The sequence below is a fragment of the Meles meles genome, chromosome 9, assembly GCF_922984935.1.
Source record: "Meles meles chromosome 9, mMelMel3.1 paternal haplotype, whole genome shotgun sequence".
In the NCBI taxonomy this organism is placed as follows: Eukaryota; Metazoa; Chordata; class Mammalia; order Carnivora; family Mustelidae; genus Meles; species Meles meles.
This window is the reverse complement of record NC_060074.1, coordinates 90571007-90597674: the sequence shown is the minus strand read 5'-3', so window position 1 is coordinate 90597674 and position 26668 is coordinate 90571007. Positions and strand designations below refer to the sequence as shown.

The 26668-nt window shown below is 36.9% G+C and overlaps 1 protein-coding gene across 1 annotated transcript in view; it reads right to left on the bottom strand.

The window, feature by feature from the left end:
* LRP1B (LDL receptor related protein 1B) overlaps positions 1-26668 on the bottom strand; it is a 2013404-nt gene that overhangs the window by 845929 nt on the left and 1140807 nt on the right. The window contains exons 10-11 of the mRNA XM_046019480.1: positions 24668-24811; positions 11320-11556 (exon numbers count right to left, since the gene is read on the bottom strand). Coding sequence (XP_045875436.1) covers positions 11320-11556; positions 24668-24811 — 381 coding nt within the window. The remainder of the gene's footprint in view (positions 1-11319; positions 11557-24667; positions 24812-26668) is intronic.

The following is a 26668-nucleotide window of genomic DNA, read 5'->3' as shown; positions in this document are numbered from 1 at the left end:
TGTCAAATGCTTCTTCAGCATCTATTGAGAGTATCATATGGTTCTTGTTCTTTCTTTTTTTTTTTAAGATTTTATTTATTTATTTGACAGACAGAGATCAGAAGTAGACAGAGAGGCAGGCAGAGAGAGAGGAAGGGAAGCAGGCTCCCCGTTGAGCAGAGAGCCAGATGCAGGGCTTGATCCCAGGACCCTGAGATCATGACCTGAGCTGAAAGCAGAGGTTTTAACCCACTGAGCCACCCAGGCGCCCCTCTTGTTCTTTCTTTTATTAATGTGTTGTATCACATTGATTCAATGATAGCCTAGCTGGATATAGTATTCTTGTCTGCATGTTTTTCTCGTTTAGTGCTCTGAATATATCATGCCCGTTCTTTCTAGTCTGCCAGGTCTCTGTGGATAAGTCCGCTGCCAATCTAATATTTTTACCATTGTATGTTACAGACTTCTTTTCCAGGGCTGCTTTCAGGATTTTCTCTTTGTCACTAAGACTTGTAAATTTTATTATTAGGTGACAGGGTGTGGACCTATTCTTGTTGATTTTGAGGGGGGTTCTCTGCACCTCCTAAATTTTGATGCTTGTTCCCTTTGCCATATTAGGGAAATTCTCTCCAATAATTCTCTCCAGTAGACCTTCTGCTTCCCTCTCTCTTTCTTCTTCTTCTGGAATCCCAATTATTCTCATGTTGTTTCGTCTTATGGTGTCACTTATCTCTCAAATTCTCCCCTCATGGTCCAGTAGCTGTTTGTCCCTCTTTTGCTCGGCTTCTTTATTCTCTGTCATTTGGTCTTCCAAATCACTAATTCTTTCTTCTGCCTCATTTATCCTAGCAGTGAGAGCCTCCATTTTTATTTATTTTTATTTTTTTAAAGATTTTATTTATTTATTTAACAGACAGAGATCACAAGTAGGCAGAGAGACAGGCAGAGAGAGAGAGCTTGATATGGGGCTCGATCCCAGGACCTTGGGATCATGACCTGTGCCGAAGGCAGAGGCTTTAACCCACTGAGCAACCCAGGCGCCCTGAGAGCCCCCATTTTTGATTGAACCTCATTAATATCTTTTTTATTTCAGCTTGGTTAGATTTTAGTTCTTTTATTTCTCCAGAAAGAGCTTTTATCTCTCCAGAGAGGGTTTCTCTAATATCTTCCATACCTTTTTTGAGCCCGGCTAGAACCTTGAGAATTGTCATTCTGAACTCTAGAGCTGATATATTACCAATGTCTGTATTGATTACGTCCCTAGCCTTCAGTACTGCCTCTTGTTCTTTTTTTTGAGGTGAATATTTCTGCCTTGTCATTTTGTCCAGATAAGAGTATATGAAGGAGCAAGTAAAATACTAAAAGGGTGAGAAAGACCCCAGAAAATGCACTTTAACCCAATCAGAAGAGACCCCAAATAGTGGGGGAAAGAAAGGGGATAGAAAGAGGTTCAGAAAAAAAAGAAAAAATTAAAAAAAGAAAACAAGTAAAGAAAAAAATAAAAAAATAAAGAATATATGTATATATTAGATAAACTAGTTTAAAAACCTTAAAAAATAAAAGCGTGAAAGTTAAAAAAAATTTAGCAGAAGAAGAAAAAAAAATTGAAAAAAAAATTAAATTAACTGTAGGACTAAAGAATCATGGGGAGAAAGCCATGAGTTCCATGCTTTGCTTTCTCCTCCTCTAGAATTCCACTGCTGTCCTTGGTATTGAACCTGCTCTCCTTGGTACGTGAACTTGGTCCTGGCTGGATTTTTTGTTGATCTTCCGGGGGAGGGGCCTGTTGTAGTGACTCTCAAGTGTCTTTGCCTGAGGCGGAATTGCACCGCCCCTACCAGGGGCCGGGCTAAGTAATCCACTTGGGTTCACTTTTGGGAGCTTTTGTTCCCTGAATGCTTTCCATAGATTTCTGGAGGACAGGAATGAAAATGGCAGCCTCCTAGTCTCTGGCCCAGAGGAGCCAAGAGCAGAGAGCCTGAGCATTCCTCAGTGCGCCCCCAGAGAACAGCACCCAATCACTCCTGTATCCCCAGCCTCTGGCCACGCTCCAAGCTCACCCAGCCTGCAACCGGTTCAGGTAACCCCAAGCTAAGAGCTCACTCCTTAGCTCTGTCTCTGTAGACGGCTTCCCCGTTCTAATACCTGCAAGTTCTGTGACACTCCAATACCCCCGATCCTTCTCTGACCCTGCGGGACCTGGGGCCATGCTGACCCCACGTGGGCTTCACCCCGTTTAGCCTCTGGAGCAATGTTCCTCAGTGGAACAGACTTTTAAAAGTCCTGATTTTGTGCTCCATTGCTCCGCCGCTTGCCAGGAGACGGTCCCTCCCTCCACGGTCTATCTTCCCATCGTTTTAGATTCACTTCTCCACCAGTCCGACCTTTCGGAAAGTGGTGGATTTTCTCTTTCTAGAATTGCTGTTCTTCTTCTCATCGATCTCCTGTTGGATTTGTAGGTGTTTGCAATGTTTAGATAAGCTATCTAGCTGATCTCCTGCTACCTGATATAGTCTCAGCCTGGTACTTCTCCAACATCTTGACTCCTCCCTCCCGAGTGATTTCTTAAGTCACAAATAAAAATCACATAATACTAAGAATAATTAAGCACCTGGGTAGAATGCATTTCTTTCATTTTAAATTATATTGAGAACTGGCAATTTATTTAAAAATATCCAAAAATGTATACTGATCAGAATATCCATTAATATAATGGTTATATCTTTAATAATACTCTAATGGTACTTTAGAGATTACCAAATATTTAAATCCTCTCTTTTGACCTTATCAGCAATTTAGCATTTACAAGATAATAGACTTTTTGCAGAAGCTTCTAGAGCTATTCTCAGCTAATGTGTATATCCACGTATTTGTAGTATGTTGTATGTCTGGTATATATGTCTGTGTTGTGTGGAAACAAATAAGGGGAAAGATATCTTCTCTATGTTTCCCCAAATTCATTAACAACATTACCAATTCCATTTTTTTATGGCACTGTATTTTAGAATCCAGATTTCAAGCTTCTTCTATTCATGTTAACTTTTCAAACAAAAAGACCTATATGCTGGCTGAGAGGTTTTTTTTTTTTTCCCAAATATCTCATATATTTCCTGAGAAACATAAAAAATATGAGAAATATATATTTGCAAATTAACAATGAAAGGGAGCCCATATTTGAGTCAAATATCCAGCAAATTCTGCAAAAAACATCATATTGATAGTGAGAGTCAGTATGTGCAAACACACTATAACCTTGCTACTCCGTAGGGCAATATCCATTAGAGTCTCAAGAATTGCCAATGCTCACAAATCTCTTTTTAAAGTTTTAATTAGGAAATATCTCATGACTAATAAATGTATTCATTATTTCTTTAATGGTTGGTAAAAGTCTACATGTCTCAAAGTCTCAGAGATTTTCCTTTAAGAGTTAATGTCAGAAAAATGAGATTGATATGCACCTGTAATCTAACAGCAGAGAATAAAAGTTTGTTCTTAATTTTAAGATGTTTTGCAAGGCATACTCACTATTTAAAGTTCATGGGAACCTTCTAACATAATTCATTATTGATATTGTAACATGTTTGTTTTATCACTGTAAAACTGGCTCTTTATGACTAGAAATTACAGAGAATTAATAATGCTGACATTCATTGACATCCCAGAACGAAGGGAAAGCTTTTCCCCTAAGGTCAGGAACAAGACAAGGATGTTCACTCTCACTACTTTGTTCAATATAGTACTGGAAGTTCTAGCCACAACAATCACACAACAAAAAGAAATAAAAAGGCCTTCATAGGCATGTGGTGGTTCAGTTGATTAAGCAGGGTCCTGGGATCGAGTCCTACATCAGGCTCCCTGCTCAGCAAGGAGCCTGCCTCTCCTTCTCCCTCTGTCCCCCACCCCTGGCTTATGCTCTCACTCTCACTTTAGCTCAAATAAATAGACAAAATCTTTTTGAAAAGAAAGAAAGAAAGGAAGAAAGAAAGACAGGAAGGAAGGAAGAAAGAAAGAAGGAAAGACATCCAAATAAGCAAGGAAGAAGTAAAACTTTCATTATTTGCAGATGACATGATACTCTATGTAGAAAATCCTGCAGACCACCAAAACTCAACCAAAATAGATAAATGAATTCAGTAAGGTGGCAGAATACAAAATGAACATACAGAAACCCGCTGCATTTCTGTGCACTAATAAAGAAGCAGCAGAAACAGAAATCAAGAAAACAATCCCTTTTACAATTGCACCAAAAATGGTAAAATACCTAGGAATAAATTTAACTAAAGAGGCAAAAGATCTATACTCTGAAAACTATAAACACTGACGAAAGAAATTCAAGATGACACAAATGAGTGGAAAGATAGTCCATGCTCATGGACTGAAATAACAAATATTGTTAAAATGCCTATACTACCCAAAGCAATCTAAGATTTAATGCAATCCCTATCAAAATACTAACATCATGTTAGAACAAACAATCCTAAAATTTGTATGGAACCACAAAAGACTCTAAGTAGCCGAAGCATCCTTGAAAAAGAAAAACAAAACAGGAGGTATCACAATTCCAATCTTCAAGTTATATTACAAAACTGTAGTAATCAGAACAGTATGGCACTGGCATAAAAATAGACACAAAGATCAATACACTAGAAGGCCTAGAAATAATATAATTACTCAAACTTTTTATTATTAGGGTTGAAGCAACAGTGCTTCCCAACTTTTACATTTTTATCAGAATTGGAAGTTTTGTCACCTTCAATTCTAGCTATCTCTTTAGAAATTAATAATTTAAAATTATTTATGGGGAACAAAAACACATATTTTAAATTAATATGTATAACAAACTTTGATATCAGTATATATTAATTATATAGTCAGTTAATTGTTGACAGAAGAAGCAAGAATATGCAGGGAAAAAGTCTCATTTTCAAATGGTGCTGGGAAAGGTGGGCAGCTAAATGCAACAGACCAGACCACTTTCTTACACCATATACAAAAATAAACTCAAAATGGATGAAATACCTAAAATGTGAGACCTAAATTTTAAAAAATCCTGGAATAGAGCACAGACAGTAATTTCTCTGACATCATCTGTAACATCTTTCTAGATAGGTCTCCTGAGGCAAAGGAAACAAAAGCAAATACAAACTATTGGGACTACATCAAAATAAAATACTTCTTCACAGTGAAGGAAAAAAACAAACAAAACTGAAAGGCAACCTATTGAATAGAAGTAGATATTTGCAAATGACATTTGGTAAGGAGTTAGTATCCAAAATATATACAGAACTTAAACTCAACACCCAAAACAAATAATCCCATTAAAAATGCACAGAAGACATGAACAGGCATTTCTCCAAAGAAGACATACAGATGGCCAATAGACACATGAAAAGATGCTCAATATTACTCATCATCAGGGAAATATAAATCAAAACTACAATGAGATATCACCTCACACCTGTCAGAATGGCTAAAATCAAAAGCTCAAGAAACAAGTATTAACAAGGATATGGTGAATAAGGAACCCTTAGGTCTTGTTGATGGGGATGCAAACTGATGCAGCTACTGTGGAAGAGAGTATGGAGGTTTCTCAAAAAATTAGAAGTAGGACTACCATATGACCCAGTAATCATACTACTGGGTATTTACCCAAAGAATAAAAATAATAATAATAATTTGAAGGGATATATGCACCCTTAAGTTTATTGCAGCATTATTTACAATAGCCGAATTATGAAACCAGTCTAAGTGTCCACTGATGGATGAATGCATAAAAAACATGCAGTAGATACACACACACATGCACACACACACACATACACATACACAATGGAATATTGCTCATATATGAAAAAGAATGAAATCTTGCTATCTGTAATGACATGGATGGACCTAGAGGGTATAATGTTAAGTGAAATAACCCAGTCAGAGAGACAAATACCATATGATTTCACTCATATGAGGAATTTAAGAAACAAAACAAATGAACAAGAAAAAAAGAGAGAGAAAAAAACAAAACAACAAAAAATAGACTCTTAACTATACAGACCAAACAGAGGGTTTCCAGAGAAGAGGCAGGTGGGAGTATGCATGAAATAGGGGAAGGGGATTAAGAGTACACTTATCTTAATGAACACTGAGTAATATATGGAACTGCTAAATTGCTACATTGTATGCCTGAGACTAATACAACAGTGTATGTTAACTACACTGGAATAAAACTAAAAATAAAGTAACACGCACAACAAACTGGATCTTTATGATTCGCTAGACATTCCTAGAGAATTATACAATGGGGAGCTCATTGATATCCAGGAACAAACCATGATCTCGAGAAAATGATAATATTACACTAAGATTAGTGTCCTTTGGGAATGGATCAAATCCTGTGGTCTGTTTTAAGTAGCCACCCTAGGATCAGTTAGAGTAGAGGCCTGGAACTAGAGTTCTGAAGTGGATTCTAAGTTGGTAGTCATATCTGGGGGGATCGGAGGGTGTGGGTGGGTGGTGGTAGTGGTGGAGATAGCGAGAGTTCAAAATATTAAAATAATGAATACTAATTCATGTCCCGGGAATACTATCATACATTTCAAACCAACCAACTGAAGGAACTGTTGGATTCTAAAATCCATGGAGGGAGTATGGAGATGCTGGGGACGGAACTGAGCTGAAGAATTGGGTTTGATCCTTCACATGCTGGACAAGCAATAAGGCACTACCCTTTCACAGTATGATAACAGATTATCTTTAAACATGTCATTTGGAGAATATGTTTTGCAAAGAAAGACTCCTACCCCTTCCTCTTGGCTACACTTCTGTTCATAATATCAGAAAACAGATACTGGGATGCCTGAGTGGCTCAGTCTATTAGGTGGCAGCCTTCAGCTCAGGTCATAATCCCAGGGTCCTGAGATTAGGTTGTCTGCTCAGTGGGGATCCTGCTTCTCCCGCTCCTTCTGCCTGCTAGTCCCTCTGCTTATGCTCTCTCTCCCTCCCTCTCTCTCTGTGTCAAATAAATAAACCAAAATCTTAAAAAAAAATAGATCCTATGTTGTATCCTGTCCAAAGTTATTTATTGTTCTCCAATTTTATGGCTCTTGTAAATACCCTCAGGTAGAGGAGGAGTCTGAGGTGTGGAAACATGCACCCATTCCAGATCTCAACCAAATAGAACCCACCATAAAAAAATATACATAAGGTCGGTATAAAAAGTGTTTAAGAGCACAGGTTTTCTGTTATTTCCTGTGGCTTTTGTAAGAAATTATCAAAAACTTGGTGGCCTCAAATCTCCAGTTTAATTATGGGAGCTATTGAAAGTGCAGATTTTCTGCTATAGCTGCAGGCATTAATAACTTTCAAACTCAGGGAAAATGCTTTGAGTGTTTTTTTAATATTTTAAAGGTATGGAACAATATGAAAGATTGTTTTAACATGTCTTCTATTTAGATATACGTATCCCAGTAGAATTAATTTATATAGTTTAGAAACAAGTACTGCATTAACGGAATGCATACAATAATAAATTGAATAGTAAGTTATCATATTTACATTTTTTCCCTTTCTGCTGAAAATTATAATTCATACTGCAATGAAAAATGAATCTCGGACAAGACACCCAAGAAGATAAAAGTGAATTTGATCTTATAAAGAGCATCTATCTTGTTCTCTTAGATAGTGTAACAATTACAACTGGGAAGAATGGGTACTTTAAATTCCCTCACCACTTAGTCTAATTTGCCTCCTGTTGATAACAACTTTTACTTTTTACCACAGTATCCTACTTTATTTCCACTACAGCAGTTATCATTATCTTGTTCATATATGTGTGTGTTTATTATCTGCCTCTCACTATTTAGATACAAACTAAATATAAAGCTTTATTCTGTTTACTGCAGCATTCCCATCACCTACAATAGCACCTAGACTAGTGAAGGCATTTGCAGATTTTATTTACTAACTGGATAAATAAATAAATCAAATAATTAATTAAAAGAAACAGTAAAAATTTTACAAAAATTATGGCAAGAATTCCAGAGAGTAAAAAACTTGCAGATTGGAAGTGCTTTGTCTTTACAGAAGTCTATTTTAATTAAATTGCTAATATGTCTTCATTTCATAGACATTTTCAGTACTTATTGAGATAGATATAAGTATCTCAATGGGACAATTTTCTTTTTTTTTTTTTTTTAAGATTTTATTTATTTATTTGATAGACAGAGATGACAAGCAGGCAGAGAGGCAGGCAGAGAGAGAGGGGGTAAGCAGGCTCCCTGCTGAGCAGAGAGCCCGATATGGGGCTTGATCCCAGGACCCTGGGATCATGACCTGAGCCTAAGGCAGAGGCCTCAACCCACTGAGCCACCCAGGCGCCCCGACAATTTTCCTTTATCTTTTATTTCACTACTGTTTTAGCCTACAAGATTCTACAAACTATAGGATGTACCACCTTTAGGAAGTTTTCCATAAACTTCTGAGAGAAAAAAAAAGTCAAAGAATGAATAGAGGTGGGCCTTTTTAGAAATGCTGTTGGTGTTTTTCTTTCTTTATAGAAAGGATCTAAGTTTACATAAAAGATATCCAAGATATTAATGTTTTATTTACAAACAGAAAAATCTTTATAGCCTTGTACTTAAAACTGTGCAAATTTATCTAAGACTCAAAATTTCTACCAAGCTTACAAAATAATTTGTCAAGCCAGGCATTGCCTCTCAGTCTTCAGGTTAGAGGGTGGATATCCTAGCTGAATTAGTGAACATACATAGAATTTCATTTTTTTTTTCTGATTTCAAGAATGATAAGTTGTCATTTTCCAAATACAACTTTTGTTTTGACATGTTAATCTTATATCATAATGTCTATTGTTATTCTCCACCTTTCTTCTGGTAAGAAAAAAAGATTAACAAAAAGACATTAAGCTGTCCTTGCATAGGAATATCAAAATGTTAAGTATGTTTCAGCTGTGAAATCTGAATTCTCATAACCTTCATTCTGCCAAAGCAACACTGTACAGATGTGCCTGGCAGTCAAGTAGCTATTAGAACTGATCCCTGTTGCTGTGTCCAAATGCAAACACTAACCAATGTCACTGATAAGATATTGCTATCAAAGTTAGGATTATTAGCTGGAACATCCAGTCACAGCACAGGAACTGACACTTTTTGAAATGAAACCAAGAACCTTCCATGTTACATTTCAGTCCTTCGTGAAAATTTCTAGGTCAAAATCAGAGCAATCCAAATGTATCTGCTTACAGAGAATGTGCAAGTCTATTGTCCTAAAATTGTCCAGCTTCTATCACCTGAAATCACATGACAGAGAAAAGTAGGCAGACGGCCCGTCACTTCCAATTTAAGCTTCACTCGTAACTTAAATCTTAACTCTTGAAAATCTTAACTCTAATTAGCTCTCTAAAAAGTCATGGTGGCTTTAAATTGTCTTAAACAGTAAACTATAAACAACAACAACAAAATCAGGGATATTTTTCATTTTAACACTTCATCTGTCACATGTGGGAAGTGTACATTTTATCATTCAAGGTTTGATTTAAAGTGCATCTGGGGGCGCCTGGGTGGCTCAGTGGTTTAAGCCGCTGCCTTCGGCTCAGGTCATGATCTCAGGGTCCTGGGATCGAGTCCCGCATCGGGCTCTCTGCTCGGCAGGGAGCCTGCTTCCCTCTCACTTTCTTTGCCTGCCTCTCTGCCTACTTGTGATCTCTCTCTGTCAAATAAATAAATAAAATCTTTAAAAAAAAATAAAAATAAAATAAAGTGAATCTGAATTGAATGAATAATCTCCTCATCCCACCCCATTCCCACCAAGTCAGGAGAGACCACCACTCATTACCACTCATGCTGCAATTTGTTTCAGTCTGTATCTGCTTTTATTCTCTCTCCTTCTTCTCTGCTCCATTCTGCCCTCCACCACCAGATTGATTCTCCTAAAATATCTTTTCAGTCATGTTATTCTTTGGCTCAGAAGCATTTCCTGCCTCTTAGCTGGTCAGGATTTCATCCAAGCCCGCTCATCTCACATTCTGGGTCTTTCATTTCATGACCTCTCACTTTCCCCTGCTCCTCTGACCCTATTCCCTATGACCAAAATATCCTGTAACGATCTACTTAATGTCCCCTTCATCCTTTGTGTACTACTTGATTTTTTTTCTTTTATTCTATGGAAATCCTGGTGGCTGAAATATCCTCCCCTACCTTTTAACATTCTTCCTTTAAGATCTAGCCCAAATACTATCTCCTGTACACAAAGTTCTTCAGGAACACTCACATAAAAACATCTCTTCCTCCCTGTGGTGATCCATTACATGGACATCCTCCAATAACCATATATTTCTTTAGGTCTGATTTGAATTTAATTAAATTAAATCTTGCAAAGAATTTACATTTTTTGTTCATTTTTATTCTCTCCAAAGGTAGATTATGAACTCCCTAAAGGCAGTAGCCACTTTCTAACATTCCTTTTATCTCCTAAGATAGCTACCACAGTGTTTTTCAGCTAATAAACATATAATTAATGTTCCCTAAATCAAGGATTTTTAAAATATTTGATAAGTGAACAGATTGTGTATGTGACTAAACAGGTCCAGAATCATTATTGAACATGTCTAAAGGTGACTGACTAGTAGTCAAATATTTGGTTTGTTTGATTATTAAAAATATTTTCTATTTATACCAAAGCTATATTATTGTGCTACTTAATTGGTTGTTCCTAAGCCATGAAATTTATAAAATACACTGTTTTAAAAAAGTATAGGCATATACAGGCAATTTGCAAATATGTCTTACATATAAATATTTATAAGTAAAACAAGTTTTCTGTGAATACAGGTATTTCAAGGGCAACTCCAGAGAAGTCAGTTTAAATGACTTACAAAGTAGGAAACAATATGCAAGAAATGCAATGACAATGGGGACATTGATATTTTTAATACACTCTGAATGACATGACCAATAGCCTAGTAAGAATCAAATATTACACAAGTCTCTAATGTCCTGTTAAATCTTATGTTCTGCCATATAGCACTATAAACATATAATTGTAAATCTACATTTTCCATGAAGGTGAATAAGTAGCTTAATTTAATTCCCGTAATGTTTAAAATGTGGTGGACAATTCCAAGTTCAATTTTATCATGGAGGTTTTAATATGCTAGTATGTGAAAAACAGGTAGAAATAATGTTACTGAGAAAATTAAATCAACAACTATTTTTAAATCAACAGTAAGTTCTTAGGTTCCAGTTGAAGTGAGTTTGACATATGTTGGATTTATCCTTTCACAGCGCTGTATCCCAGGGCAGTTTGGTGTTAATACTACATACTGTCACTTACCATCTTTCAGGATGGTTTCTCTCTCTGTGCCATCTATCTTCTGCCGGCCAATTAGGAAACTGGTGGTGTCAGCAAAGTAGATATAATTGGTTTCTGCGTGGAAATCTAAAGCACGAGGGTTTACCAGATTCTCTATGGGGATCATGTATTCATCAGCTATCTTGGTATTCAAGTCCATTCCTCTAACAATTCCTGGGCGTCCTTTCCCATAAAAGAGGAACAACTCATTCTTCGGTCCTGCAGAAGAAAGATTACAAACACAAACAACTGAGGCTGTCTAATCTTCTTTACACTGCAGAATGCCACTGTTTAATTAACTGGCACAATTAGCATTTTTTAAATTCAATACCAAAAATTAAACTCTAAAATATGTCAAATGTATCTTGATGCAAGAAGTCCAGCTAATTGCATTACTTTAATTAAAACAGAAATTAGTTCCGTGAATGGGTTATATTTAGTTAATTATTCTTTTGTCTATAACTGTCTGTATAGCAAAAACATGACAGATCATTGGATAACGGGTAATAGTAAAATGGACATTTATTAAAACATCCGGCACATTTAATTTTACAATTCATTACAATCTATCTAACACATTCCGTAGATACTAACTGTAGCATTCATTATGTCTGACAATGCTCAAAACTTCAGAATATTTAAAGCACCCTGCCTCAGAGTTTGCATCTAAGGCTGTCAAAGGCAAACAAATAAAATCACACAGAATCACAGACATGCAGGAGAATATATTACAAATGTCTAAACAAGTGATTTATTTATTTTTTTAAGAAATGAAATAAAATGCCAGTTTTAGCTTTACTTTTTTTTATTTACATCTTAATTAGAATGTAAGAGGTTGATATTGTCTGCCAGTAACTCTGATGTACAACACAGTCCTTATCAACAATGAAAGAAAACAAAACAAAACAAAAACAAAAACTCCAAACAAAAAATTATTTCCCAGGTTAACATGCTAAAATCAATTGTAGTTTTTTCTACATAGTGAGTTGACTCCTTCAGACTTTCATGTGGAAATACACACCGTGCTCTTTAATTTCTAGAGCAATTGATTTAGTTTAGTTTATACAATTTGAAGAAAATACTTTTTTTAAAAGATTTTTTTTTTATTTATTTGACAGAGAGAGAGAGATCACAAGTAGGCAGAGAGGCAGGCAGAGAGGTGGGGGAAGCAGGTTCCCTGCTGAGCAGAGAGCCCAATGCGGGGGGCTCGATCCCAGGACCCTGAGATCATGACACCAGCGGCTTTAACCCACTGAACCACCCAGGCTCCCCATGAAGAAAATACTTTATATAAAAGGGAAAACATACTGAGTTTTAGTAAAACTGAGGATACAAATGACTCAATTATAATTGGATAACAGTACCATAAGTGAGATTCTTAGCAAAGCAAGATAACTAAGCTATAAAAAATTTAGAGAAAAAAAACAAAATATGAGCAATTACTTATAAACTCAATACCCTCAATACAAACAATAATGTCCGTTTAAATATTTTCTTTCTCTCACTTTCTTTTAAAATTTGTTACTGAATATTAAATGTATATAAGCTGATATATTTTAGTATATTTTTAAAAGGCAAATTTCATACATCTGGCAGAGATCTTAAAAATATTTCCAGATGGGGCACCTGGGTGGCTCAGTGGGTTAAAGCCTCTGCCTTCGGCTCAGGTCATGATCTCATGGTCCTGGGATCGAGCCCCATATCCGAGCTCTCTGCTTGGTGGGGAGCCTGCTTCCCCTTCTCTCTCTGCCTGCCTCTCTGCCTACTTGTGATCTCTCTCTCTGTGTCAAATAAATAAAATCTCTAAAAAAAAAAAAAAAAAGGAGCGACTGGGTGGCTCAGTGGGTTAAGCCGCTGCCTTCGGCTCAGGTCATGATAAATAAAATCTTTAAAAAAAAAAAAATTCCAGAATACTGAAAGGTGTGCATGTGCCCTAAATCAATTCTCCACTCCTTATTTTCTTATTCCCCTTTCATCACAAAGACATCCAATATCCTGATTATTTTATCATGTATTTTGTCAAGTTTTAGTACATATATTACATGAATTTCCCAACAATACATTGTTTGATTTTGCATGTTTGAATTGCATGTGTGAATTCTTCTGTGAATTAATTTTATTCTTATTGTACCTCTAATATTACCCATGGTTGTTGTAGTCATTGTTCACATATTTGCACTGTTATATTGTATTCCTTCATGTGACTTTTTCAAACTTAATTAATTTGGTTATTTTTCTAATGCACAATTAATTATATAGAAGAGGACGCTCAATTTTATATTCTGCTTTTATTATCAAATCTTAGCATCAAAATTATGCTCTATGTTGACCTATTATTTTAAGCCTTACATTAATTTTTTTAGTATAGTCGCATATGATAATTTGTCAAACTTTCCCAATTGGTTTTATCTTTTCATTATTATAATAATACTGAGATAAGCATGTTTTTCTTCAACCTAGCATTTTACACATTTTCTTAGATGATCTCTAAGTATACATTTCTAGAAATGGAATTACTGGTAAAGAATATTAACATCCGAAGGGGAGTCAAGATGGCGGGGAAGTAGGAGGAGGCACCATTTCAACCTGTACCCTAAAGTGAGCTGATTACCTACCAAAGAACTCCGACCACCCATGAAATCAGCCTGAGATCAGAATTACACACGTCTGGATCTCTACAGGAGCAGAAGACGCCAGTGGCAGGTAAAGCAGACTGGGAGCATCGGACTGATATCGGAAGATAAACAAAAGGGGGAGGGAGCCACCAGAGGTGACCGATTGGAAAGTAACACCCCAACACAAGAGTGCCCTGCGTCTGGGGACCAGCATTAACTTGGAGTCTGGTTGAAAGCACTGAAAAAACAAACAGCAAAGGATCGCGGGGGTAATAGTGGGAAAACGGGCGGTTAGGGTGAGGGACCTAAGTCCCCGGACCCAGGACAGCCTCCCCTGGCACGGAGCCAGAGAGAGTGCGGCAGAGAAATCAGGTCTCTGTCCCTGAGCCGCCAGTGCGCCTGAACGCCAGCGCACCCGAGAACGAGTGGGGTCTGTCTCCCGTGAGGGGCTGGGAGCCTGGCCAGACGGCAATCCTGAAACACGCACGTCCCACACCCTCCCTTGGGATAGGTGCTCATAGGCGCTAGCCTGGAGCTCTGGCATCCGGAAAACCCAGACATCCCCAGCCCGGGACAGCGGGAAAATCTCAGCGTGCGATCTCTGCTCGGAACCTCTCTGGCGGTCTGGAGCTGCCTAGACAGCCACCGCTGCCCTGGTTTTAGGTACAACAAGGAGCTCCTGCATCCCCAGGGACAGTGACTCAGAACCGACTCTGCCAGCAGCTTTTGCAAAACAGTCTGAGGCTTCTCTCTGAGAGGGAGGTTGGGGTGCTGTTTGCTCTCCTCTAAACCTCCAAAAACCATCAAAAGCTGTCAAGGCGAGAGAAAGCAGATGAAAGAACATAAAAACCCCCAGAGAACAAAAGGCTGAAAAAAACAGTTTCCTGAAAAAAAAAGAGCTCACCCCCTTGAGGGGAGCGGGAGGACCTAACTCAGGGAACATCATTGTCTGAAAACCCACGTGGCAGGCCCCTCCCCCAGAAAACCAACCAGGAAGGAAGAAGAAGAAAAAAAAAAAAAAGACTACAAGAGAACAACCACCACTACTTCATAAATACAACTTTTATTTTTAACTCTTTACCAATATCCTGGTTCTTTTTTTTTATACATACAGATAATTTTTTAACCTATTTACCATCACACTGAGATGTCCAGTACATCAAATTCTTTAATAACCTTCTAACCTGAACTTTTTGATACATACACCCGTGTTTTTCTTTTGTTTTTCTATTTTTTTAATTCTTTTTTAATTTTAACTTAGTTTAGTCTAGTTTATTCTTTTTAAATTCTTATTTTCTACTATACATATAGAGTTAAACTTCAAGGTAATCCCCTTTCCCCAATCAATGCTACCCCTATAGGCAAACCAGTTTCTAATCCCCCAGTAACTTAGGAAAGTTGAGTCCCTTAACAAAAACATCAAGATACCTTCAGAAAGAATCAAAACAACCTTCCTCACCCACACTGAGAATCTATAACCATTCTCCCAATTTTTCCTTCTGTCAGTGTTTCTGTGAATTTGTGTTTGTCCTGATAATATATAAATCTTATACTTGGGGCTCTTTCTGATGAGGTTCTTCCCTTTTTTTTGCTTATATATACATATTTTTTTCTCTTGTCATATACTTTTATCACTCTTTTTGTCTGTCTGTTTTTGTTTGTATACTCCACAAATCTTACCTTGTGGCCCATTTGGGCTGAGCCTTCTCTTTTATCTTCCCTTTTTTTCCTATCTCTCTCTCTTTTTTTTTTTCCTTTTTTCTTTCCCCTTTTTTTTTCTTTCTTCTTCTCTATTTCTTTTTCTTTTCTTTTTTCTCTCATTTGGGTGGAGAATCCTGATTGCACAGAAGCGTTCCAGGGTGCACATTGACTGCACCACAATCGATAAGTCCAGCTGCATCTGTTTAGTCATCTCTTACCAAAATGACTAGGAGGAAGAATACCCAACAGAAGAAAAATACAGAGGATGGGCCTTCTGCAACAGAGCTAATGGCTATCGACATAGACAATATGTCAGAAAAGGAATTCAGACTAACAATTATCCAGGCAATAGCTAGGTTGGAGAAAGCCATGGATGACCAAACAGAATTGATTAGGGCAGAACTGAAAGCCACCAGGGATGATGTTCAAAATGTGGGGCACCTGGGTGGCTCAGTAGGTTAAGCTGCTGCCTTCGGCTCAGGTCATGATCTCGGGGGTCCTGGGATCGAGTCCCACATCGGGCTTTCTGCTCGGCAGGGAGCCTGCTTCCCTCTCTCTCTCTGCCTGCCTCTCTGCCTACTTGTGATATCTCTCTCTCTCTCTCTCTCTCTCGCTGTCAAATAAATAAATAAAAATATTTAAAAAAAAAAAAAAGAAAGCTCTCAATGAGTTCCAATCCAATCTAAATTCTCTAAAAGTTAGGGTAACTGAGACAGAAGATAGAATTAGTGATCTGGAGGACAAACAGATAGAGAGAAAGGATCAGGAGGAAGCCTGGAACAAACAGCTCAGAAGCCACGAAAACAGAATCAGGGAAATAAACGATGCCATGAAACATTCCAATGTCAGAATTATTGGAATCCCTGAAGGGGAAGAAAAAGAAAGAAGTCTAGAAGATATAGTGGAAGAAGTTGTCTATGAAAATTTTCCCAATCTCACGAATGGAAACAACGTTCATGTACTAGAGGCAGAGAGATTTCCTCCCAAGAATTTAGATTCTCGAAAGTCCTCACGGCACCTTATAGTTAGAATGGGGAATTATGTTTCAAGAGAGACCCTCTTAAAAGCAGCTAGGACAAAGAAGCTTCTTACATACAGAGGAAAGCCCATTAGAATAACGTCAGACCTTTCCACAGAGACCTGGAAAGCCAGGAAGGGCTGGCAAAATATATTCAGAGTACTAAATGAGAAGAACATGCAACCAAGAATACTCTATCCAGCAAGACTGACATTTAAAATGGATGGAGAGATAAAGAGTTTCCAAGACCGGCAAGGCTTAAAAGACTATGCAACCACCAAGCCGACACTGTAGGAAATATTAAGGGGGGTCCTATAAAAGAGAAAAAATCCTAAGAATATCATTGAACAGAAATATAGAAACAATCTATAGACAGAAAGACTTCAAAGGCAACACAATGTCAATAAAACCCTATCTCTCAATAATCACTCTCAATGTGAATGGCCTAAATATGCCCATAAAACGACACAGGGTTGCAGATTGGATAAAACGACAGGACCCATCCATATGTTGTCTACAAGAGACCCATTTTGAACCTAAGGATACACCCAGACTGAATGTGAAGGGATGGAGAAGCATCTTTCATGCCAATGGGCCTCAAAAGAAGGCCGGGGTAGCGATTCTCATATCAGATAAATTAGATTTTAAACTAAAGACTGTAGTCAGAGATACAGAAGGACACTACATAATTCTTAAAGGGACTATCCACCAAGACGATCTAACAATTGTGAATATCTATGCCCCCAATATGGGAGCACCCAATTACATAAGAAAACTATTAATCAAGATAAAGAGTCATATTGATATGAATACAATAACAGTAGGAGATCTTAATACGCCTCTCTCAGAAATAGACAAATCATCGAAGCAGAAAATTAATAAAGAAATAAGAGCATTGAATGAAACATTGGACCAGATGGACCTCATAGACATATATAGAACATTCCACCCTAAAACAACAGAATACTCATTCTTCTCAAGTGCACATGGAACCTTCTCCAGAATAGACCACATACTGGGTCACAAAGCAGGACTCACCGATACCAAAAGACTGACATTATTCCCTGCATATTCTCCGATCACAATGCTTTGAAACTGGAGCTCAATCACAAGGAAAAGTTCAGAAGGAACTCAAACACCTGGAAGCTAAAGACCACCTTGCTTAAGAATGCTTGGATCAACCAGGAGATCAAAGATGAACTTAAACAATTCATGGAAACCAATGAGAATGAAGACACTTCGGTCCAAAACCTATGGGATACAGCAAAGGCGGTTCTAAGGGGGAAATACATAGCCATCCAAGCCTCCCTCAAAAACATTGAAAAATCCAGAATACACCAGCTGTCTCTACACCTTAAAGAACTGGAGAATCAACAACAAATCAAACCAACTCCACACGCAAGAAGGGAAATAATCAAGATTAGAGCAGAGATCAATGAGGTAGAAATGAGAGATACAGTAGAACGTATCAATGAAACTAGAAGCTGTTTTTTTGAAAGAATCAATAAGATCGATAAACCATTGGCCACACTAATCCAAAAGAAAAGAGAGAAAGCCCAAATTAATAAAATTATGAATGAAAAGGGAGAGATCACAACTAACACCAAGGAAATAGAAACAATCGTCAGAAATTATTACCAACAGTTATATGCCAATAAGCTAAGCAACCTAGATGAAATGGATGCATTCCTGGAAAGCTACAAACTCCCAAAATTGAACCAGGAAGAAATTGACAACCTGAATAGACCGATATCTAGTAATGAGATTGAAGCAGTAATCAAAAACCTCCCAAAAAACAAGAGCCCAGGACCTGACGGATTCCCTGGGGAATTCTACCAAACTTTCAAAGAAGAAATAACACCAATTCTCCTGAAGCTGTTCCAAAAAATTGAACCAGAAGGAAAACTTCCAGACTCTTTTTATGAAGCCAGCATTACCCTGATCCCCAAACCAGGCAAAGACCCTACCAAAAAGGAGAATTTCAGACCAATATCACTGATGAATATGGATGCTAAGATTCTCAACAAGATCCTAGCAAACAGGATCCAGCAGCACATTCAAAAGATTATCCACCATGACCAGGTGGGATTCATCCCTGGGTTGCAAGGTTGGTTCAACATTCGCAAATCAATCAGTGTGATAGAACACATCAATAAGAGAAGAGAGAAGAACCACATGGTCCTCTCAATTGATGCAGAAAAAGCATTTGACAAAATCCAGCATCCGTTCCTGATGAAAACGCTTCAAAGTATAGGGATAGAGGGAACATTCCTGAACTTCATAAAATCTATCTATGAAAGACCCACAGCAAATATCATCCTCAATGGGAAAAAGCTTGCAGCCTTCCCGTTGAGATCAGGAACACGACAAGGATGCCCACTCTCACCACTCTTGTTCAACATAGTATTAGAAGTTCTAGCAACGGCAATCAGACAACAAAGAGAAATAAAAGGTATCCAAATTGGCAAGGAAGAAGTCAAACTCTCTCTCTTCGCAGATGACATGATTCTTTATATGGAAAACCCCAAAGACTCCACCCCCAAACTACTAGAACTCATACAGCAATTCAGTAACGTGGCAGGATACAAAGTCAATGTACAGAAATCAGTGGCTTTCTTATACACTAACAATGAAAATACAGAAAGAGAAATTAGAGAATTGATTCCATTTACTATAGCACCAAGAACCATAAGATACCTGGGCATAAACCTAACCAAAGAAGTAAAGGACCTGTACTTGGGGAACTACAGAACACTCATGAAAGAAATTGAAGAAGACACAAAAAGATGGAAGACTGTTCCATGCTCTTGGATTGGAAGAATAAACATTGTTAAAATGTCTATACTGCCTAGAGCAATCTATACTTTTAATGCCATTCCGATCAAAATTCCACCGATATTTTTCAAAGAGCTGGAGCAAATAATCCTAAAATTTGTATGGAGTCAGAAGAGACCCCGAATTGCTAAGGAAATGTTGAAAAACAAAAACAAAACTGGCGGCATCACGTTACCCGATTTCAAGCTTTACTACAAAGCTGTGATCACCAAGACAGCATGGTACTGGCATAAAAACAGACACATAGACCAGTGGAACAGAGTGGAGAGCCCAGATATGGACCCTCAACTCTATGGTCAAATAATCTTCGACAAAACAGGAAAAAATATTCAATGGAAAAAAGACAGTCTCTTCAATAAATGGTGCTGGGAAAACTGGACAGTGATATGTAGAAGAATGAAACTCGACCATTCTCTTACACCGTACACAAAGATAAACTCGAAATGGATAAAAGACCGCAACGTGAGACAGCAATCCATCAGAATCCTAGAGGAGAACATAGGCAGTAACCTCTCCGATATCAGCCACAGCAACTTCTTTCAAGATATGTCTCCAAAGGCCAAGGAAACAAAAACAAAAATGAACTTTTGGGACTTCATCAAGATCAAAAGTTTCTGCACAGCAAAGGAAACAGTCAACAAAACAAAAAGGCAACCCACGGAATGGGAGAAGATATTTGCAAATGACAGTACAGACAAAAGGTTGATATCCAGGATCTACAAAGAACTTCTCAAACTCAACACACACAAAACAGATAATCATATCAAAAAATGGGCAGAAGATATGAACAGACACTTCTCCAATGAAGACATACAAATGGCTATCAGACACATGAAAAATGTTCATCATCACTAGCCATCAGGGAGATTCAAATTAAAACCACATTGAGATACCACCTGACACCAGTTAGAATGGCCAAAATTAGCAAGACAGGAAACAACGTGTGTTGGAGAGGATGTGGAGAAAGGGGAACCCTCTTACACTATTGGTGGGAATGCAACTTAGTGCAGCCACTTTGGAGAACAGTGTGGAGATTCCTGAAGAAATTAAAAATAGAGCTTCCCTATGACCCTGCAATTGCACTGCTGGGTATTTACCCCAAAGATACAGATGTAGTGAAAAGAAGGGCCATCTGTACCCCAATGTTTATTGCAGCAATGGCTACGGTCGCCAAACTGTGGAAAGAACCAAGATGCCCTTCAACGGATGAATGGATAAGGAAGATGTGGTCCATATACACAATGGAGTATTATGCCTCCATCAGAAAGGACGAATACCCAACTTTTGTAGCAACATGGACGGGACTGGAAAAAATTATGCTGAGCGAAATAAGTCAAGCAGAGAGAGTCAAGTATCATATGGTCTCACTTATTTGTGGAGCATAACAAATAACATGGAGGACATGGGGAGATGGAGAGGAGAGGGAGTTGAGGGAAACTGGAAGGGGAGATGAACCATGAGAGACTATGGACTCTGAAAAACAACCAGAGGGTTATGAAGGGGTGGCGGGGGGGTGGGGAGGGGTGGGAGGTTGAGGAACCAGGTGGTGGGTAATAGGGAGGGCATGTACTGTATGGAGCACTGGGTGTGATGCCAAAACAATGAACACTGTTATGCTGTAAATAAACAAATAAAAATAAATTTTAAAAAAAATATTTAAAGTTGTGAATTTTCCATATTTAGAATAAGCCATCATTAAATTAAAATCAAGGAACTTTAAAAAAAAAAAAGAATATTAACATCCTTCTTCCTCATTGCCCTCATAGCCTTTCAGTGTCCACATACTTTCAAGAGTATGTTTTTAAATAATATTACATATCATTTAAAAGTAGTGATTTATTTGAAAATTAACATTTCTACCAACTTTACATGCATAAATATTTTTATTTTTTAAAAACAGAAATCTTAAAAAAATTAAAAATAGTATAAAAAATAAAAATAAGAATCTTAGGGGTGCCTGGGTGGCTCACATTGTTAAGCATCTGCCTTCAGCTCAGGTCATGATCTCAGGGTCCTGAGATCTAGTCCCTGTTGTCTCCCTGTTCAGTGGGGAGTCTGCTTCTTCCTCTCCCCTCTGCTCATGTTCTCTCTCTCTGTTTCTCAAATGAATAAATAAAAACCTTTTAAAAAAAAATCTTAAAAAAATAAAAATAAAAATAGGAATCCTATATACACTTTAGTACCTCATTTTTAAAAATCATATCTAATTGTCATTAAAGTCTTCAAAACATTATTTCCTTTTTTTTTTCCATAGGATTTTATTTATTTTATTTGACATAGAGAGAGTAGGAGTAAGGGGAGAGGGAGAAGCAGACTCCCCCCTGATGAGAGAGCTCAGTGTGGGGCTCAATCCCAGGACCCTGAGATTACACCTGAGCTGAAGACAGACGCTTAACCAACTGAGTCACCCAGGTGCCCCCCAAAACATTATTTTCAATGACAACATTGAAATTATTAAGAGGCATTAAGAGGCAATGATATAGTCAGCTGCTTACCTATTGTCGGATATTTAGATTGTTTCTGGGTTTTTGTTAGTACAAATACATTTACAATGCATTTGTTCAGTCAAAAGAAGGATAATTTCTTTAAGGATATTGTTAGTTTTATGTTTTTTTTTAATATTTTATCAAATGTCTTTCCAACAGTGACATCAATTTCCAATTCTATTAACAATGGATAAGAACACTAGTTTCACCATACTTAATCTGTTAATGATTTTTTTCTTTTAAAGATTTTATTTATTTATTTGTCAGAGATCACACAAGCAGGGGAGCAGCAGGCAGAGGGAGAAGCAGGCCTCCCACTGAGCAAGGAGCCAGATGATGCGGGCTGCAGTCACAGGATCCTGGGACCATGACTTGAGCAGAAAGCAGATGCTTAATGGACTGAGCCACCCAGGCGTCCAGCTAACATTTCTTTTTAATTGACATTTTCATTGGTAATTGATAAACCTAGTATTTCATTGGTTTAATGCATGTATGTGTGTCCTATGTTTTTCATATTTTTAAAGAATTTATTTATTTATTTATTTATTTAGTGCAAATAGTGGAGGGTGGGTGCAGGTCGGGAATCTCAAGCAGACTCCCCACTGAGCGCAGAACCCCATCCAGGACTTAATCTCACAATCCTGAGATCATGACCTAAGCCAAAACCAAGAGTCGGATGCATGACCTACTAAATCACCCAGGTGCCTGTGTTTTAAATAAGAAAAAAACAATTTTCCCATTGTTTACTGAAGTCATTTATTTTAGTTATTCAACACCTACTTTAAAGTTTCTTCTAGTGTGTTTTCTTGTATGATAGACAACTGAAACTAAAAACTACAGTTCAGAGATACTCATAGAGCAATGGGCCTGGTGTTAAGTACTTAAAATAAGATCTATTAACTCATGTTTATAATATGGAAATGAAGATGCCTTTGTTACTTCTATTGGTGGTATTTATCTGGAGGAGAAATTGAATTTTTCCACATTAGTGTTCTTCCTTTGTGAAAGAGGGTGTTGTTTTGTTCTGTTTACCAGTAGGGAACTATCAGTTGTGACATATTTCTAGAGCTAATAGTCATGGTGCAAGCTGTGGAAATTCCTTGTTATCAGTTAAAATGGTGCGTTTTTGAAGTTACCATTGGCATTTGTGGCTTCCTGATGCCCTGGCTTCTGAATGTGGCAGATCTTCAGTTTTAAGCCAGGGTAGTTCAATGGTGGTTTTGAGGGATGTTCTGAGGACTGAATCAAGAAGTTACTGCTTCAGGATTTTCACTGATTTCGTAAGCACCTATTTATTTGCATTTGATCTTTTCTTGCTTAAAATAACTAGAATTGTCTCTGCTAATGTAAATGCACCATGATCAATACACTACATTAAGGGTGATTGAAACTTAGGCAACTTGGATCCTATTTTCCTCCAAACGTATGTATATATGTATGCATAAATGCAAATATGTAAGTATATATGTGTAGATTGCATTTTTTATGACATGCCATCACTTTTCAAATGGTAGCCATACCAGTTTAAAGTCTGGTCTCTTTCACACACACACACACACACACACCCCTTCACTCATCTTGAGGCTTCTCTCATTTATCCAGAGGATCTCTTGATCATGAGACCCAGCATTTAATACAAAGTTAGAAATAAAAACAAAATACTAATATATATATTTTATCAAAGTGGAGCCTCCTGGGTTGTTGATTTAAAAATATTTGTGCTACCATTTAGACTTAAAAATTTAACAAAATAGTGATCTGATGTCAAGTCCTCAGTAAGCACATGACAAGAAAGTCGAAGAGATGGCAAGACAGTGACCAGAGAGGGAACACTAACAGAAATAAAAAGCCATTGCTATAAGAAAATGGAGACACAATGGACACTGTAAAAAGCAGACATCATAACTTTAAAAATTATGGTATCGAGAGACATTTAAAGGACAACAGTCTCCACATGGACATCATTTCCAAAGGATCATTCTACTATATCTGATTATGAAGACCCAAGTAAAGACCTAAATTTAACTAATTTGGGGGCAACAATCTAAGTTTATAAAGTCATGTATAAATTATTTATTATTTAAATAAGAAACAAATTATTCAGCATATTTCAAAAATAAAACAAAGATATGTTTGTTAGAAAGCTTTTCAATAAAATTGTTAAAGAGATTGATATTTAATTAGTTTAGCTCCAGTTACCTGGAAAATTAAATAATGAAATGAATTTCACTCCCCAGTGATGCTGGATAAGATGAAACATTATTTATTATTTTATGTGTATTTCTGTTGGACTAAACAACATACCTATTACTACGAGCACCTTCTTAATTCATGTAACAGAAAATATGGTCAACCAAATATTCAGGCTCATTAGATCAAAAACCTTCTTTAAGGAATTAGGGAAAGGATCTTCCTAAAAATATACCCTAAAATATGTTTCCCAGGTATCCATAAATTTAATGATTCTATAGCTTGATTCAGTTTCTCATTCACATTATCACAAAACAAAACAAACAAAAAACCCTGAATACTGAGAAAAATGGCTGGTACATTTTGCAGGCAAATTTCACCTGTTGAAGTCTTATGATATTGCTGATGTTGATGTTGCTAATTAATAAAAAAAAACTATTCTGAAGCAGTGGCTGTTGGCAAAATGTTTGATTTTAACAACATACTTTTGCACGACCTGCCATCACTTCCCAAGTTGAAGCCCGTCCTGCAGCGACAGGTCCGTGTTTTGTAACTGCTGCTGAGCAGACAGATGTGTGAGCATCCCCCGGGCATTCCATATGGATCCACTTCACATGCATGGCTTCTGACTACGAGAAATAAAAAAGAGCACACTTGAAAATTTCCAAAGACAAGATAATTATGTTCATCAGCGGTATGTTGAAACATTTGCAGTGCAAGGAGAGGGAATCCTACCACAAATCTTTATACCCAGCTATTTATTATCAAAATAAATTGGAAAAAGAGTTTCAACCTCACAGAAGTAGAGGTAGGAATTTGCCAAAGTCCTCCTAAAAATATGTTTAAGAAAACAATTCTGTTTTTATATTAATTTAAACTGTTTACATGTAAGCAAAATATGTTATATGATTTTTTGGATTCACGCTTGTTCTTTTTAAAAATACATATTTCTGCATTTCAGAGAAAAAAAATAAAAATAAAAATACATATTTCTTACAAATATAAAAAGATAACTGTAAAAATATGCCAGGTTAGGTCATTAAGCAGAAAAAGTATTTCTTTTGAAATAATCCATTATATGGGCACTTAACCTAGAAGATATAGGATATAGTAACTATCTTTATTGAGAAGTCCTGAGACTTTATTTTTTTTATTTTTTATTTTTTTTTTAGTTTTGAGTCCTTTGCTATTTTGAGAACTCTACCACAAAGTGAATGTGTGTGTGTGTGTGTGTGTGTGTGTGTGTGTGTGTGTACACGCATAATTTTCAAAAGGAGTATGCTGGTTTATATGTGGAGATTGAGACATAGAAGGACATTTCATGAGTGTAGAAGTTAGTGAAGGAAAAAAGAAAAGGAAAAGTACTGTGTGAAGAGAATGAGAAAAAAGTGAACTAAAGAAAAAAAGAGCTGTGGTAAGAATAGTATCAGCGATATTTTTATATACTTTTATATTATTTCTTTTTTGATCAACACTCGAAATTGTGACAAATAACATGGCAATTTTCTTTTAATTTAATAAACAGTTATGCTTTTAAAAATTGTGACATGTTTGTTTTGTATTCCTGACTTTCTAAATGAAAAGTTCTTTTACCCCCACTCTTGTCCCCCATAGCTTATTGTCAACACAGTAGCCATAGTGATTCCTTTAAACAGTCAGTCATAACATGAGATTCCTCTGCTTAATGCTTCTCAAGGACTTCTCAAGGACTTCTCAAGGACTCCTCATCTCAATAAAAGTATAAGGAGAAGGTTCTAGAATTATCTCTAGGGCCCTACTTGTTGTGGTCCTCCTTCATTTCTCCAGCCTAATTCTTCTACCTGTTTTTCCCTTTTTCATTCTGCTTCAGACACATAGATCTCCTTGCTGTTCCTTGAAAAATCTAAAGGTGTTCTTCCGCATGGGTTTTGTGTTTGCTAATCTCTTTACCTGCCATGTCTGTGCCTTACTTCTTCAATTATTTCAAGTCTTCATTTAATTTCATTATTTTAGTGGGACTTCCTCTTACCATTCAATATAAAATTGCAACCCACCCTCATCCCTGAGACTTCCTCTATGCTTTATTTTTCTCTATAGCACTCCTAATCTTCTAAAATAATAATAATTTACTTGATCATTTTAAAATTATGTTTTCTCTGTGGGATGCAAATCTCATATAAGCAAGAATTTTTTGGCTGTTTTATTCATTGCTGTGTCTATACAATAATGTCTATACAATAGTTTCTGGTACACAGTAAATGGTCAATGAATAACTGACAAATAAATAAATCTTAACACCAAATCTAATAAGGTTACTTACAGAACTCCAAATTTAAATGTACTGTAAACAGATTTGTGAAAATACATTGTCTCAACTAAATCTATGTTAATATTTAGATAATTCTAAAGTAGTTTCAATTTGAAGCACAAAAAAGGGATGAAAATTTGGGGTTGGTTATTCTTGTGCATTACATTATTCTATATATAATGGAACATAAACTGTATTG